The following is a 17,110-nucleotide window of genomic DNA, read 5'->3' as shown; positions in this document are numbered from 1 at the left end:
TATACAGACAGCACATGTCACTGTATTACACACAGGCAGCACATGTCACTGTAATATACAGACAGCACTGTGTGTTGTGATCCCTTAGCTCACGTAGATTTCTCTGTTGGGTTTTAAGCTGCAGTATGGAGACAGTAAGGAGAATCCCCTCAACTACTGGCTGTACAAGGAGGAAGGTGAAAAGAAGCCCCGGAAGGTGAAAGATCCAGATCGGGAGAAGAAGCACCGAGAGAAAAGCAGCACCAAGGAGAAAAGGGAGAGACACTCAAAGGAGAAGGGGAGCTCGCTCTCCGACAGGGAAGTGGACGACAGACACAGAGAGAAGCGGCACAAAGAGGGACTGCACTATGATGAGGAGAGGCGTCGAAGTCACACGGATAAAAAAGACAGATCTTTGAAAGAAGAGCACAAGAAAAGGGAATCGAAGGTATCGTTCCATGGTACTGTCTTTATACTCATCGTGAGGTCAACAGGTAGCAAGAACGTTGCCCGGTGTAGCCGAATGATGTTCAGATTTACTGTCTAATATCTTGACAGTTTTTGGTTACTATAGCAAAGCATCAGATATAAGTTAAGAGAGGAAAGATTTATTTGGCTCATATTCTTAGAGATTTCAGTTCACTGTCAGGGAGAACACAGGCCTGTGCTATAGTCTTCTGAGGCCCCTAGCATGTGCGACTGTGCTGCCCTCATTTAAGGCTGCCTTTTCTCCTAGTTGATCTCAGCTCTTTGGACACATCTTCATGACAGCCAGAGACGTGCTTTCTAAATATTGTAACTGCTTCTCAGTCTAATGAAGTTGACATTAACCATCACAATGGGTGTGACATGAAAAGATGACCTAAGTCAATACTTTGTAATCAATAGAGGGAGAGTAGTAATTGTAGTCATGTGGTACATGCACTGCCCTCTCCTCTTTGAGATGAGGTCTCACTATGTTGTGCAGTTGGTCTACAGCTTTGGCTTCCAGTGATCCTCCTGCCTCCAATATGCCAGTCAGCCTAGATTACAGGTGCTTGCTATCAATTAACCCAGCCATTAATATATATTTAACAGAAAATTGAAAATCTTTTATTAAAATTTGAAATTTAACATTAAAAATGAAGATGCTACTTTTAAAAGAGAAATTAAGTGATCCAGCTAATGAAGCAGTTTGACTCAGAAATGGTAAATAGGTTTAGCTAAAAAGGATAAAAATGTATAGCTACTGATTGCCAAGGTTCTGTTTTCTTCCTGTGTACACGTGACTTCATCAGTCCAGATGCTTAATGTTTTCAGAGACTGTCTTCGGTGATGTCTGTTCTCATGTATGCACTCTGAACTTGGGAGGCAGAGGCAGGTGGATTTCTGAGTTCGAGGCCAGCCTGGTCTACAGAGTGAGTTCCAGGACAGCCAGGGCTACACAGAGAAACCCTGTCTCGAAAAACCAAAAGGAAAAAAAAAAAGCGCCTTTTTAGCTTTTTGTAAAGTGTAGTGTGTTCTTACAAGGGCTTCTCTTTAAAATAATCCTAAATTGTTATGTTTTATAAATAATTTTAAATCAGCTGGGCGGTGAACCCTAGAAAACAAGTATTTCCAACCTCTTTGCAATGTTTAAGTTTGTGATTGACTTTTTTTGTTTGTTTGTTTTGTTTCATGTTCAACTTTTCTTCTAGGAACCTGAAAAAGATGACAATGATTTAGAGGCTACTGGGGCTGATGAGTATCTGCCCAACTTAGAAGATGATTTTGTGGTATGTATAAAATTTAAATTTTTCTCAGTTTAACGATTTGGTCTTAAAATTTAGTGCATGTGTAGTAATTATTTTCTCTTTTGTCCACATCTGGTGAGGTTTGATCTGGTTGTTAACCTGTGCAAAGCTTGCTATGTTCCCATCAGTTTAGTTTAACCCCATTTTAAGTGTACTATATTCAAACATTTATATGTGTTTGTAACTATAAGTACATATAACCCTTCACAATCTTAGCACAAAGTTTATATATTATTAATACTTATTAGTATACATGGTTCTATATCCTGTGGTTCATTTTCAGAAAAACAAAGGCAGTAGTATATTATAAATTTATAATCCAGCAACATTAAAATCAGTGAATTGTATCTCCCATGGCTATAAGAGTTTTGCTTATTTTAAATTATAAATTGTAATATTTTGTGGTATATGAGTGTCAACTCACTTGCTGTAAGCTGCCACAATCCTTCCTATTGTTTGTAGGATTATGAAGATGACTTTGAGGTTTGTGATGGAGACGATGACAGCAGTAATGAGCATGAAGCTAAAGGAAAAGCTGAAGATCTTCCTCTGGCCCAGAAAAGGGAAATACAGGAAATTCAAAAGGCGATCAGTGCAGAGAATGAAAGGGTTGGCGAGTTATCTTTGAAAATGTTTCAGAAGCAAGGTCGGATGGAGGAGCCCTGTACAGGTATGCACAGGGACACTTGTTTTTTTTTTTTAAAGATTAATTTATTATTTATTTATTATAAGTACACTGTAACTGTCTTCAGACGCACCAGAAGAGGTCATCAGATCTCTTTACAGGTGGTTGCTGGGATTTGAACTCATGACCTTCAGAAGAGCAATCAGTGCTCTTACCCGCTGAGCCATCTCACCACCCAGCACAGGGACACTTGTAACTGGGAAACATGTTCAGTGAGCTCTGGTAATGATGGCTATGAGTTGACACAGCTTTTCCCCTTGTACAGCCATGCATATTATTCTGCACTGCTAACCGCCTCTTGTACAGCCTGAGTTCTTGTTCCCTTTGGTAATATCCTCAAATTCTTACCAAGTGAGAATTTTAATTTCATAAGGGATATTCCTTGGGAAACGGTTTAATAGTCAGCATGCTTCCCGACATGCTGTGAGTGCCATCTGAGGCCTACTGGCCACCTCACAGGGTTGATCTCTGTTTTGTTCAGTGTCCTTGGGCTTCTGTGGAGCTAGCAAGGCCTATCACCTGCCCCGTGGAGCAAGTCTGCTAACACGTGGCACAAACTTCTTGCTAGTAAGATCTTGTAGTCTACAGAATAAAGTTAATAGCAATTAGTTATTAGTGCAGTGTAATAATGTGGCAACTGGAAGTCTGAAAGAGTAATCGACAATCATATTGTGTGTCCGCTACAGAGGTAGCAAACTATTGGGCAGTATAGATAGTTGGTGTTATATAAGTTGATAGCTAGAAGTACTCCTTTGAGGCCTGGGCTAATGGGCCTGGCAGAAGGAAGGACCCAAGCTTTTTACTGTGTGGATTGGTACTGTACCGTGGTACCCAGGTACTGGTACTATGGCCTCAGGGTGGTGTGGCAGTGTATTTAACTTAGGTCTGTATAATATATCCATGAACAACCTTTTAATTTCCTACATTTATACTTGGCATGATATCTTCCTTTGCCCAGTTGGCAAGATGAATTGGTCACTCACACACACATTGCTCCCTAGAAAGGAAGAACTATGAATTTGGCTCCTCAGTATTGGGGACAGGAGAGAAGGGTGTGTACAGAGACAAAGCCATGCTCTGTACTGTCAACGGCAACTCGGAAGTTGTGTAATGGTGCTCATGGGGTTTTAGATCTCAACTTTTAGCATTGGCTAGCTGTGTGACCTTGAGTAGTATTCTAGTTTCCTTCCTGTTGCTGGGATAAAATAGTGAGACTATAAGCACCTTAGGCAGGAGATAATTTATTTACTGTACATTTCCAGGTCACAGTCCATCACAGACCATACAAGTCAAGGCAGGAACAAGCAGGAGCTTGGAGCAGAAACCCTGGCTTTCTTGCTTGCCAGCTTGCTGTCTGACTCACCACCAGGCTCACGTTTAGCTAGCTTCCTTAGCTAGCCCAGGACTACTAGCTTGAGAATGGTGCCATCTATGTTGGACTGAGCTCTTCTATATCAGTTAAGATAGTCAAGCCAAGCATACACACACATGTCCACAGACAAACCTGATACACACAATTATTCAGTTGTGACTTTTTAAAGGTGATTCTAGGCTGTGTCAAATTGACAGTAAATGCTAACTAGGAGAGCTAGTTACTTAACCTTTCTGCTTTTGTGCTTCTGTAAGGGTAAGATCTTCTCCCTAGATTGCTAATTACATAAGTTAATACATATAATGAACTCACCAGCATGAGTGCTAGGCGCTGTTGGCCATGACTACTGTTTAATCACCACATTTGTAGCAAACTGTATCCTGCTTGGTTAACCACAGCTGTCATAGAATACTCTGCTGAATCCTGGGGTTTATTTGATTATAAGCTGGTCAACTTACCTTTTTTTGTGACTATAGGAAACTGATAAATACCCCTGCCTAAGCCTGCATTGCCTAAGTGCTTCTGAACAGTTTATTTTTACTTTATGAGCATGAGTATCATGCATATAGACATATACACCATGTGTGTACCTGGTACTTTCGGAGGTCAGAAGAAGCTCTCAGACTCCATGGAGCTATGGACAGTTGTGAGCTGACGCATGAGTACTGGGAAGCAAGCCAGGTCCTCTGCAAGAGCAGCAAAGGCTGGAGTGCTGCATGACCTCTAGTCCCCTAAGTGCTTTCTCATGCAACACTGTGCAATCAGTTTGAGCACATTTTCTGTTCTTGTCCCCCGACACAAGCATAGTGCCTTCTTCTCTTAATTAGGCTCCCATCATGCACCAATGTGGAAACTTTTGCAGACTACTATGCTGTAGCAAATGTAGCATGAATTTCTTTTTTTTTACTATTGATCTTAGCAGCCTCAGGATTTTTTTCTTTCCTTAAATTGAGGACATTCACCTTTATATTTCAAGGAAACTCCTTTAAATTTTTATTATGTGTGTATGTATGTATGTATGTATGTATATGTTTGTGTACACATGTATGAGAGTATGTGCTTGTAATGGTGTTCATGTTGGGGTCAAAGGACAGCTTTCTGGAGTTGGTTCTTTCTTTCCATCTTGTGGGTTCTAGGGATCAACTCAAGTTGTCAGGCTTGTAGTCAAATTCCTTTATTTGCTCTGCCATCTGGTGGTCCTAGAGGAAGGTACTAATGGTTCCTCTTTGACACATTCATATTGTTTTCCTGTCCTTTTAGGACTAATTAAGAGTTCCTTGAATATTAGAAGTGTGACACCAAGAAAGCTGATATGACAGCTGTGTAGGGGCAAGTGATTAAATTGGTGGCAAAGAGCACATACAGCCTACCTATACCAAACTGTGGGATGGGTCATGTCCTAGACAAAACCCTGTGAGATTTATCAAGCTACTCAGAACAGCATCACTTCGGTTCTTATCAGCTGTTGACTTTGACTTTGGAACTACTCAGTAGTAACTCTCAGGCCACAGTAGAGTCTTAGAAATGAGACCATAGGTGGAGAGTTTTTTTTTTTTTTCCAGAGTAAGTAGGATAATGATAGGAAACTATTTTATGTATATATTCATAAATATTTCTAAAACTCTTACTGGTGTGACTTGTCAATTTCAATAAAAATTGTCAAGTATGATTGGTATATATGACTATAATTGTGGGTTTTTTCCTTGAAGGAACTATTTGATTGTTCACAAAATGGCTTTTATTTTTCTTATGCAGATGCAAATGATTCCACTTCTAGAACCCCTGTTTGTGGAATTTTTGTGGATTTTGCAACAGCTTCACATCGTCAGAAGAGTCGGAGTCAGGCCCTCAAGCAAAAGTAGGTATATGAAGAATTTGCCACAGGGGTGTGTGTGTGTGTGTGTGTGTGTGTGTGTGTGTGTATGTCTGGATGAAACTCAGGGCATTGTGTACTCTAGGCAAGTGTTCTCCCATTTAGCTAATCTTAGTTTTAGCTTTGTGTAAGTGAATATTAATGTACTCTTTATCAACATAATCATAAAGTTAGAGTTTTCTATTTTCATTGTTGATTGTTTAGATAAATTGTTTAGGGATTGAACCCAATATTTTGAGTGTTCGGCAAGCAATCTCTTGCTGAGCTGTATCCCTATCCTGGTCAATTCTTTTACTTCTACTCAAACTCTTTGTGTTCCGTGGTTAGTCTGGTTAGTTTGCACCCTTTTGTGTACAAGGTGCTTACTAGCTCTTGACTTCAGTACATTCTGACTATTGTGGGCTTAGCTTTGGAACCCATGGTCTGTTTTGACTGTGGCAGAATCACAACTATCCATTTAGATGTCTAGTGGCCAGAGTCTTGCTAGCGCTGTTGCTCTGTGGTACTGATCTCTTAAAATATAAGTAGAAGCTTCCACGACCCAACAATTCTTGTATTATGTACACCTGCAAAACTATCATCCTATAAGTGAGAACCAAGGTTTGCCACCTGCTCAAGCATTAATTAGGCCCCTTTGAACTCCTTTCAACTTTGGCTTTAGTCATAAGTTCCTGGCCTGGGTGCCTGGATGGCTGAGTGTGGGGAAATACTAATGCAGGCATTCCTATGTGGTAAAGAACCCTGGAGCACTCACCTCATAGCATTCTTTCAAATGAGTTAAAGCTGATTCTGCAGTGGCTGGGGGACCATAACTCATAAATTTGCCCTCCTACAAAATCTATGATAGTGTGATCAGGGATACTGAACCATAGTGGCTGGAGCCACAGAGAAATGTTACAAGCAGGGTGAGAGAGGCGAGGAAGAAGAAGCTTTTTTTTTTATCTTGGTTTCTTTCCCCTGAGAAATGACTGAGAATGAGCAGTGATTCAATAGAAAAAAAGTTATGCTGTCAGTACAAAAATGAAATGTATTTTGTTAATAAGTCAGAGCTTGTATTCACACACAAAGGTCAATACTTCCCTTATGGAATAGATGAAAATGTTAAAACAGCTACAGTGTTCCAGTATTGAGAGCATTAGCATAACATCTTGGCTATAACAACTTGACGGGACCTTTGCAGAGGCAGCTTTCTATGATGTGTCAAATACAGGTACCCAATGACAGGCACTGCTGAGCAGCATACAGTTATCAGAGCAGCATTCTTTTTTGACTAGTGAGTTTCAAAGGATTGGGGTGGGACTTTGACTATTTTCTAAGATGAACAGTTTGTATTGAAAAAACAAAAAACAAAAACTCTTCAGCTAAAAACAACTAGGAAAGCTGAATCTAAAGCAACAGTAGTAACCACAAATCCCAAGATGGCTACATGAAAAACTAGTAGCTTGGACTACCAGGACCCAAAGGATCAAGCTCCACAAGAGAAGTGTAGTGTGCCAATCCTGTGTGGCTGCTATATTCCTATTCCAGGAACTATATGGGTTTGTTTCTCAAGGTGGCTGAGTCAGACAGAAAGCTAGAGTAGGGAACAGGGACATCTATCTACAGTGGGGAGGTGGAAAATGAAGTTTAGGACTTTGCAGTAGGAGAATTCTTGATAAACACCCCAGACTTTGGTTAAAGTTCCTAAGGCCTATATGCTAGGAAGAAAGGCAAGTTTGAAATAGATCTGATATCACTGAGCCTCTGATCATTCCAGTAGGACCTGTTGAGTGTGGCCTATTTGGATTCTGATTGCCAGGAAGAAAATAAAAGGAAAACATTCAAAATTTCTTTAAAATTTTTTATACAATGTATAATATGCAATAAATTACTAGACATATCAGGAATTGGAATCATACAACTCAAATCAAGAGTGTAACACATTCATGTATGATCCGGAGAGCAAATCATTAGTTCTGGATTTTAGAAATAAGATCTTAATAGCATGTGATTAATGTGTGTATAAGCAAATTAACAAGCAATGAATTTGATCAGAACATTGAAATCATTGAAACAATTAAAAGAAATTTTAGGACTCTACTCCAAAATTTAATAATTGAAATTAAAATTGAATAGATGAGTTAGTTCAATAACAAATTATCAGAGGTGGCAGGATCAGTGGAAAGAAGATAGTGGGAATTTCACAATTTGAAGTTAAGATAAGGACATGGAAGCAGATTTGAAAGTGACCCCAAAGTCATGACACAGTAAGGATCCTCTGCTCTGTATAATGGGATGATAGATTCCTGGAAAGGGAGAGGAGAAGGACCAGGGCAGATTTTCAAAAACTGATGAATATAAACAATTTAAAGCCTTACAAAGTTCAAGAAGCATAAATGTAGATAATGAAGAAGGACGAACAAAAGTACAGTGAGAGAGCACCAGACATGAGGGCTCTTAAAACAGCCAGAAAGGTGGGAACCTGCAGTTTGGAAGTTGGAGCAGACAGCTAAGTGGGAGAGTTTCAAAGGAAAATATAGGCCACAGTGACGGGAGTGCTCCAAGTGCTGAAAGTGAATAGTGTTCTTTAAAAATTAAAGTAAAAGATGCACATTTCAGACCCACAAAACAATGAGAATTCCTTCCTTATAGACCTATAATAAAACAAACAGGAGTTTTTCAGGCAGAAGCAATTGATACCAGATAAAAACATGGACTCCTAAAGGAGGGATTAACAAAAAAAAAGTAAGTTTATGAACCAATAGAAATCAGCCCTGACTGATTAAATGACTGCAGTATCTTATGGAATTAGACATTATATAGATTTAATTTCTCCTTCACTGTTTAACCCAAGAATTGAAGAGGTAAATGGCACATTAAGTCATTGTAAGGTCCTGGCAGATAGATAAAAGGCTCTATTATACTAGGGCAAGGGTATATGTTGAAATATTTAGGGTGCACATTCAAAGATAATAGATAGAGAATTTTATTAAAACACAGGATCAATCCAATGTTAGGCAGGAAGAGAAAAAACAAAAGAATAGAGGATATAAAAAAAGAAAGAAAGAAAAACAGATGGTAAAGTAATCCAAAGTGTGTCAGTAATGTCGACTAAATTCTTGTAGACTTTAAAATTCTATTTAAGACACAGATTTTACAACTGGAAAAATAAGTATATTTTAGGAAAGAAACTTTTCATGCCAGACACAGAAAGGTTGAAAATACATGGATAAGGGAAGCTGTATTAAGCAAACATACCTATACCAAAATAATAACTATGTCAGGCAAACAGAATGAGAAGGCTACTGTCAAGTTACGTCATAGCGATAAGAGGGCAAGCTTAACCGAGCCTGATACTTCTCACCTGTGTGCCCAACAGGAGTGCAACATGGTTTGCAAACATCAGAGATAGAGCCAAACCCAAAGCAGAAATACTATCCACAAATACAGTAAAAGATTTTAAAAAATAATCTTCTTAGATTAATATATTTTGTTTTTTATATGTATTAGTATATTGCTAACATTTATCTATGTACAACATGAATGTCTGGCGTCCATGGAAATCAGAAGAGGGTGTTTGAGTTATAGACAGTTGTGAACTACCATGTTGGTACTGGGAACTGAATCTGGGTCCTCTGCAAGAAAAACAAATTTTCATAATCACCAAGCCATCTCTCCAGCCCACAGTCAGAAATTTTTTTTTAACACACTTATATTTTTGGTGATAGAAATTTAGTGCAGACAAAAATACAGTGGACTTTTATAACATTTAAACAGTCTTTTATCAATGGGCCAAAGTGAAGTAGACTATCTTTGGCCATAATGGAATTAAGCTCCAAATCAAGAAAAGACAATTAGAATATTGCCAGAAGTTAGGAAATTAAACATTATACTTCTTGGTGAACCATAAGAAAAAAGAAGAAATTAGGAGAGAATCAACTTCTATAATATTTCTCTCTCTCTCTTTCTCTCTCACCTCTCTTTCTTTAAAGACTTATTTATTTTATGTATATGAGTGTTTTATCTGCATTATGCCTATATGCTAGAAGAAGGCATCAGATCCCAGTATAGATGGTTGTGAGCCACCATGTAGTCACTGGGAATTGACCTTGGGTCCTCTGGAAGAACAGGTAGTTCTCTTAACTGCTGAGCTATCTCTCCAGCCTGAGAATTTAAAATTTCTGTATTGGGTGCTGCTGGTCAGACTCAGGGCCCTGTGTGTACTAGGCAAGCATACTGAGCCACACCCAGACCCTCATGCTGCTTTTAATAGTGACAGTGAAAGCCAGCATTTGCAGACCTCCTTCTGTGTGGTGTGCTGGATCTACACCAGCAGAAACACATTAGGAAAGAAAAAGGCTGAATCTCAGAGGTCCAAACAGGCTCCAAGAGCTGGGGATAGGCCGAAATTAATTAGAAAATATAAAGGAATGAAATAAAAGGTAAGAACAAAAATGTGTAAAATTGAAAATACTTCCAATAAATTCAACACAGCCAAAATTATTCTTGGAATAAATTTATAAACTCTATGGTAGGGCTTGCTCAAGTACAATAAAGAAAAGAAAGACACAGATAGTAAAAATGGAAAAGAGAGCATTGCTGCAGTTCTGACAGACATTAAAAGTAAGATTATGTGAATAATTGCCAGTAAAGATCTAGGTGAAATGAATACACTGTAGAAAGGTGTAGCCCATCACAGCAGGTGCAAATGGCAGGAAAGGATTTAGGCTGCCAGCATGAAGCTTGTTTAATGTGTAAATTACTTTTTCCCTCAAGTTAAAGTACAGACTTAGTTGGTATATTCTAAATATCTCCTGTTTTCACAGAGGAAATATCTCCTGTTTTCACAGATTCCAGAGAATAGAAAAATGGGCCCCATTTCCAACTCATGAATGTTTTTCCCCCCTCTGAGGCTTAGCCAGATTTTGACTCAAAATTTTATGAGTAGGAAAATGAAAAGTTGTGTGTGTATACACATGTGTGTATGTATACAGAGTGAGGAGTAGGGACAAAATTTATTCAGGACTTTGTCTCACTTCATTGCGTGGGTCAAGAAGTACCTCAAAAGACTATCCAAATTATGAAAAACAGAAAAATCCATTGTATGGCTCCATTTAGGTCCGAAAGCCTGTTATCAAAGGAAATGGGTGGTGTAATTCTTAGACCAGACACAATGTGAGAGCTGGTGGGCTCTTGATCCTTAGATCTGGGGTCCAAATGCTCAAGAGTCTGGAGTTGTGATGCCCAAAGGCAGGGAGGATGCTGATTCCTGAACGGAATGTAGGAATCCAGACTTCGTATGCCTTCTGTCTTCCCTGAACCAGCAGGCTTTTGGGCTACACAGCCTCACTGTGGGCAGAAAGTCTGCAGGCATCTCAGTAACTCAGTCATGTCAGTGCCCCAGACACCACCCCAGACACTGCAGGGCAGCCCAGACATCCCAGTGATAACTCATTTGGACGTCTGTTTCAGCAGAGACGCACACTCACGTTTCCTAACATGTCGAGAATTACAAGGCTTCATTAGCTACCTTAGGATCCCTCACTCTAGTCATCCATTACACAGTGACACTCAAATGAGTAACACATAAGAATTAGGAACACTAGGGTGGGTTAACATCAATTTATGTCATCTATCACCTTACCTGAACAGCAAATACATATAACAACAACATAGTCAGCGCTTAGTGTAATAAATCTTAGCAAATTAGAACTGAATGGACTTTCACCCAATAAGAATATTTTTATAAAAATTCAACAAGTAGTTTCATATGTTCTGGTGAAGTTTTTCAGCTCTAAAGGTGAGTCTAAAATCTACCACTTTTACTTCAGTCTAATTAGATGAAAACAAATAAAATTATATGTATTGGAAAAAATATTTTACTAGCTACATGACTATACAGATAGAATTTTAAAATCTATATCTAAAACTAAAATATATTAAGTGTGAACAATGAATGAATTTAGCAAAGATATTGCATAATAATTTATAACAGTTGTTTTTCTCTGTACTAGCCATTACATTTTCACCTATTAATAGGCCCCAGATAGACATGATTGCATTAGACCTCTTCAGAGAAATATAGCACATATTATTGAGTCTTAGGAAACAAAAAAAATTTTTTTTTTTAAATTTTCTATTATAAATCCCATAAGGGTGTGTGTGGATTCATACCTTTCAGAAAGCTGATTCTGAAAATTACATAGAGATACTAAGACTGAAGAGTAGTGAAGACATTATGGAGGAGAGAAAAAAATTAGAGGCTTTCTAACCCAAATGCCAAAGTTAGTTTTGGAACCCAGTTATCATGCTGTATTCTTAGCACAAGAACTCAGGCTGACTAAGTACAGGGTGGGGAGCATCAGCCTTGGACACACTGCCATTGACTGTGTTGTACTTGTGCAGTAGAAGAGGATGATTTTCTGTGTCTAATGCTGGAGGAGCTAGAGAAAGGTGTAGAAACAGGAAGCTGAGCCCTGTCTTGAACCACCTACACAGGGAAAAGATGTAGCTAGCCAGGAAGCGTGGAATGTTCTTCTGTGGCAGGAAATTTTGAGGCAGGATTGTAGGGAGTGAGGAGAAAGTTGCAGGATGGTGGCCAGAGAATCGGATGATGTAAAAGTGACAGCAGTTGTGAGGCCTCTGAGTGAGTGGAGGACAGGAGAGGAGCCACGTGAGAACAAATGACTTGCTAATACTGTGATTCTGGGAATATCATTCACCCATTCATGTATATTGAACACCAGACATGTGGGAGTACTGGTAGGTGGAAGAGATAAAGAACACTTTTCTTGCTCAGCCTGCATTAGACTTGGGAGAGATGACGGGATACTTAATTTGAATCCAGGGCCATCACCTTTAGGGTGAAACCAATATAAATAGTTGGGAAAGAGGACTGTGAGGCAAGAGGACACCTAGCATCTGGGGTTACTGGTATCTGTCAGGAGCTTGTTTCCTGTGGGAATAGGTTGCTATAGCTAAGAGAATGTAGGCTGAAATATTGGCTGTCATATTGGCTGATAGTACAGAAATGTTATCCTACTAGCCAACACAATAGATCATGAAAAAAGTGAATTGCTGGCCATGCAAATTCTAGTATACATATGTTGTAACTATCAGCCTCGGTGCACTGCAATGGACCAATCACACACTGGCTCATGGGATACTCCCACCATTACTTGCTGACTTTATTTGTGCTTGTTTTTTCCTTTTCTCCTAGGGCTCTAATGTGGGGTCTTGTGTAGGTTAAGAAGGCATTTGGCCACTGAGTTACACCCTCAACTCCTGCTTAATTATTTAAAATAGTTATTGAATACTTTTAGACTCACTCTTAATTACTTACATATGACCCTAAAATATACCCTCCTGCAAGTCTCTGAGTCTGTTATTCAACTGAATTTTTGTTTCCAATCTGTTTTAAAGGACACGAAGTACAAAACTGCTCCGGCTTATAGACTTAGACTTTTCGTTCACTTTTTCTCTCTTGGACCTACCACCAGTAAATGAGTATGACATGTACATTAGGAACTTTGGGAAAAAAAATACCAAGCAGGTTAGTAAAAGATGTGTTATCTAAGTGATGAAATGAAAGTATAGTATAAATGCATGTGCCTTGTGTGTTCTGCAATATTGGAATTGGAAATGGCCTCTGAAGACAGCAGACAGGAGAAAGTGTGTGCTTTATAACTTGGTACTAATAAGCTCTAAGGATGCAAAGTCTAAGATAGCCTCTTGGGGCATAAGAAATGAGTGGTACACATGATAGGTGCCTTAGTTTCTTTAATGTTGTTCTGAAAAAAAATACCCTGACAAAAGCAACTTAGGGGATAAAGAATTTTGGCTCACAAGTCCAGGTTACAGCCCATCTTAGCAGGCAAGTGTGAGCAGCAGGAGCCTGAGGTAGTCATGTGACATCTGCAGTCAGAAGAGCAGAGTAACGGCTGCCTGCATAGTCCTACTAAGTTCATTTTCTCTGATCTTTATGCAATTCAGGACCCAAGCCTAGGGAATTGTGTCATCTGCTTTTAGGCAGGATTTTCCCACATCAATTAATGTTTGAAAGTCCCCACAGGTTAACCTTATCCCAACCCCAAGGATGCTTTAATTTTTTTAAAAGTGTTTTAGCTTTTGTAAAAATGTAGTTGCTTTTATTTTCAGTAATGACAAATTGATCTGAAATTGAAACTAGATGTTAATTCTAAGCTCCTTTTGTCTCTAAGGCATATGTTCAGTACAATGAAGATAATGTTGAGAGAGACATTCAGACTGAAGATATAGAAACCAGGGAAGTATGGACCCAGCACCCAGGAGAAGGCACTGTTGTATCTGGAGGTAACTGGTTCAGTGTCTACTCTCTTCACAGTATGTTTTGATTTGTTTTGCTTTTATGTAACTTCTTTTATCCCTGTGTTCTTTTTGGTGAGGTCATTAGTATGTTACTGTGGAAGTACCCTTTCAATATTCCTTTGAAAAAACAAATTAGCTCATGAACGAGATCAGAGCTGTTGAATCACAGGGCCTGAACCTTGGTCTGCTCCTTGAGCAGGACTTATAATGCCATGGGAAGACACTGTACTCCAAATACTCACCATATAACCCCACTGCACACCTGCAGGACAGGCTCTGCTCTGAGAACAGCACAGTTTATTCTCATCAGTGTGTTTTCATTTTGAAGTGCAGTTTGAAGATGTGTTCTGTCAGTACAGTTCAGTGGTCTCTAAGATATCGGCATCTGCAGCTGTTCACATAGAATTTACTTTACTCATTGACCTTTTTAATTTTTTTTTTTTAAAGAAATTGTCTATATGGCAAGGAATAGCTTCGCCATAAGAGAGCTCCAGGGTTGGTTTCTCTTACTGCTAGTGCCCTGGACCATAAGTGTTGCAGATTTCTCATCTTTAGATGCTTGACCTGTAACCTGAAACTCATACCAAGTACACTGGTTCACTTTAGTGTGTTCTTCGTGGCAGTTGAAGAGGATTCAGCTTCTGAACTTACTGTTAAACAGTGTGAAGTTGGGAAACAGTCGTAAGGAGGTGGAGAAGATGGAGTGCAGTGTTGACATTTCTCTAGGGTTCTCCATGTCTGTGGCACTGCTTCAACACTGTTTTGGAGTCGACTTTATTGACTTAATAAACCTGTATTTTAGGTAGTGAAGAAAAAGACTTCTCTGATGTCACAGTTGTACCAAAGATCGATACTCCGAGGTTGTCTAACTTTCTCCGGGCAGCATGCCAGGTACTTTTTCTGCTGCATGTCCTTTTCTGTGTATAAGTGCTCAGAGTTCATTGTGGTGTCCTTGTGGCTTAAAATCTCTTTTCTCAGTTCTCTGTTCTCAAGTATTATTTTCTTACAGATTGTCAGTAATACATATGTATTAAGTTCTTGTATGCACAACAATACTAGATAAATATAGGTTCCTGAAAATTCTGAAGTTTGGGGTTCTATACTATAACTTCCTACAGTTTAAAATAACAACAAACTCTTAAGCCAAGTATGTTAAGCTGGCAAAGCAAGTATAAACCTGTACATTATTTGTAAATAATAAACAACTGGCTATGGAAAACTTCAAAGTACATAACCGAGGCTCCATGTACCACAGCAGACCTTGTCTCACCTGACTTCTTATTCACTACTCTTTTCATTATTTACCTGGTTATTTTGCAACTGACCCTAATCATCATAACTTTTACTCACTCTATACATTTCAGTATAAATTTCTAAAAGAAAAAGATCTTTTGTTGATGTAAAAAAACACAGTGTCTCAAAGGGACGAAGAAAGTTTACATTGCAGCCAAATATCAGTGATTTTGCCTGGGCTCATGGATTTAGGTTACCCTAAATACCATGTTTCAACTTGGTGAACATTTCCACTAAGTTTTTAGTTACAGATCAAGAGGGAATCTTAAATCAAAGCACTTTTCAGATATGTTGTGAGAACAGTGGGTAGGAGGGATACAGCAGTGTGAGGAAGTCTGTGCTGGAGGCCTTAGACACTGCCTGATGACATTCTTAGTCATAAGGACAAGCATAAAGGTGGGCAATGCAAGGCTCTTAGGAGGCCGAAACATAGCCTAACAGGCTTTGTTTGTGGACTTGTAATATTACAGCTCTCCACAATCACAAAGTTCTTTAACACAGGTGTAACCTACTAATTGGTAGAATTGTTAATTTCTAATATATTAAGATATGAAGTTGATGTTCTAATCTCTATGTTGTCTCAAACTTTTCTATAAACTTAGAATTTAAATATGGAGCAGACATAAACAGCCTAATAGTGTTAAGCCTTGACAGGCTGATTTGGATCAAGCCTATTTATCAGACTGTTAGGACTGCCTGCCAGTTATTATTGTGACACAGTTTGCTTCAGTGTCATAGATTTACAGGAGTGTGTGGTTTAGAAATAGGATTAGGCTTGACATATTTGTTGTTATTATTAGATTCTGTTTTACTAGTTCTTGGAACTTGTAAGAAGAGAGTCATCAGTGGAGTGCAGAGAAGAGGGAGATGAGCTAGAAACTAGGCAGTGACAGGGATGGGTACAGGAGCCTGCTGGAGCCCTGCTTGCTTGGCTTCTGTGGCAGTGACAAGTTAGGGAGCCTGGTGCAGCGCTGCTCCCATGGCTTCTGTGGCAGTGACAAGTTAGGGAGCCTGGTGCAGCGCTGCTCCCATGGCTTCTGTGCATGGTACATCTCTGTCTAACCTAAATGCAGTCCTGCCAGTCCTTGAGTCATGTCTTCTGCTTCCTTTCACCATTTCTGCTAATTCTTAAATCTTTTCACGTTCTAGAGGTGACCTAGTTAGGTCCACTGCAGACATTTAATGCTTAGAGTCAATGAGTTATGGTTGCCTGTGTTTCTCCTCACCACTTCGTTTGCTTGAGGGTGTTAGATGTTAGATGTCCAGGCTGCCTCCTCCTCTGAAGTTTTAATTGTATTTAATGAAGGAAACAACATGTAATATGAAATAATGGCATACTGTGACATATATTAGTTTGCTATTATTATGCAAAAAGATACTTTAAAAAAAAGTTATAGTATGGTGGAGCCAAGCATTTATTTGTAGAAATGGAATCTACAAAAGGTAATTTTTAACCAAAGGATAGCATGCTGTTAGTGTTTTAAGAAATATGGCTTGTCTTTGGGGTGGTTTTTCTTTTTTAAAATGTATTTTTTAGGCAGCCAGTCCCACAACACACAGAAAAAGCCACACTTCCAGGTGATCTAACAAGCCCAGGATCTCAGGATCCCAGAATCACAGGATCACAGAGGCAGCTTGACTCTGAGGAGTTCTGACACAACCAGGATCACAGGAAGGACAGGCTCCAGTCAGATTTAGCAAGGGCAGGTAGCACTAGAGTTAACCAGATGGCGGGGGGCAGGGGGCGGGGGGCAAGCGTAAGAAAATAAACAACACAAACCAAGGTCACTTGCCATCATCAGAACCCAATT

General features: G+C 39.2%; 1 protein-coding gene across 1 annotated transcript in view; it reads left to right on the top strand.

The window, feature by feature from the left end:
• The window catches only part of Wdr60 (WD repeat domain 60), a 51,363-nt gene that overhangs the window by 9,541 nt on the left and 24,712 nt on the right, over nucleotides 1-17,110 (top strand). The window contains exons 5-11 of the mRNA XM_031356168.1: nucleotides 119-427; nucleotides 1,656-1,733; nucleotides 2,214-2,421; nucleotides 5,564-5,666; nucleotides 13,083-13,212; nucleotides 13,880-13,991; nucleotides 14,809-14,897. Of these exons, the coding sequence (XP_031212028.1) occupies nucleotides 119-427; nucleotides 1,656-1,733; nucleotides 2,214-2,421; nucleotides 5,564-5,666; nucleotides 13,083-13,212; nucleotides 13,880-13,991; nucleotides 14,809-14,897 (1,029 nt within the window). The remainder of the gene's footprint in view (nucleotides 1-118; nucleotides 428-1,655; nucleotides 1,734-2,213; nucleotides 2,422-5,563; nucleotides 5,667-13,082; nucleotides 13,213-13,879; nucleotides 13,992-14,808; nucleotides 14,898-17,110) is intronic.

The sequence above is a fragment of the Mastomys coucha genome, unplaced genomic scaffold, assembly GCF_008632895.1.
Source record: "Mastomys coucha isolate ucsf_1 unplaced genomic scaffold, UCSF_Mcou_1 pScaffold6, whole genome shotgun sequence".
Taxonomy (NCBI): domain Eukaryota; kingdom Metazoa; phylum Chordata; class Mammalia; order Rodentia; family Muridae; genus Mastomys; species Mastomys coucha.
Note: the sequence above shows the minus strand (reverse complement) of the source record. Positions and strands in the feature narration are given on the sequence as shown.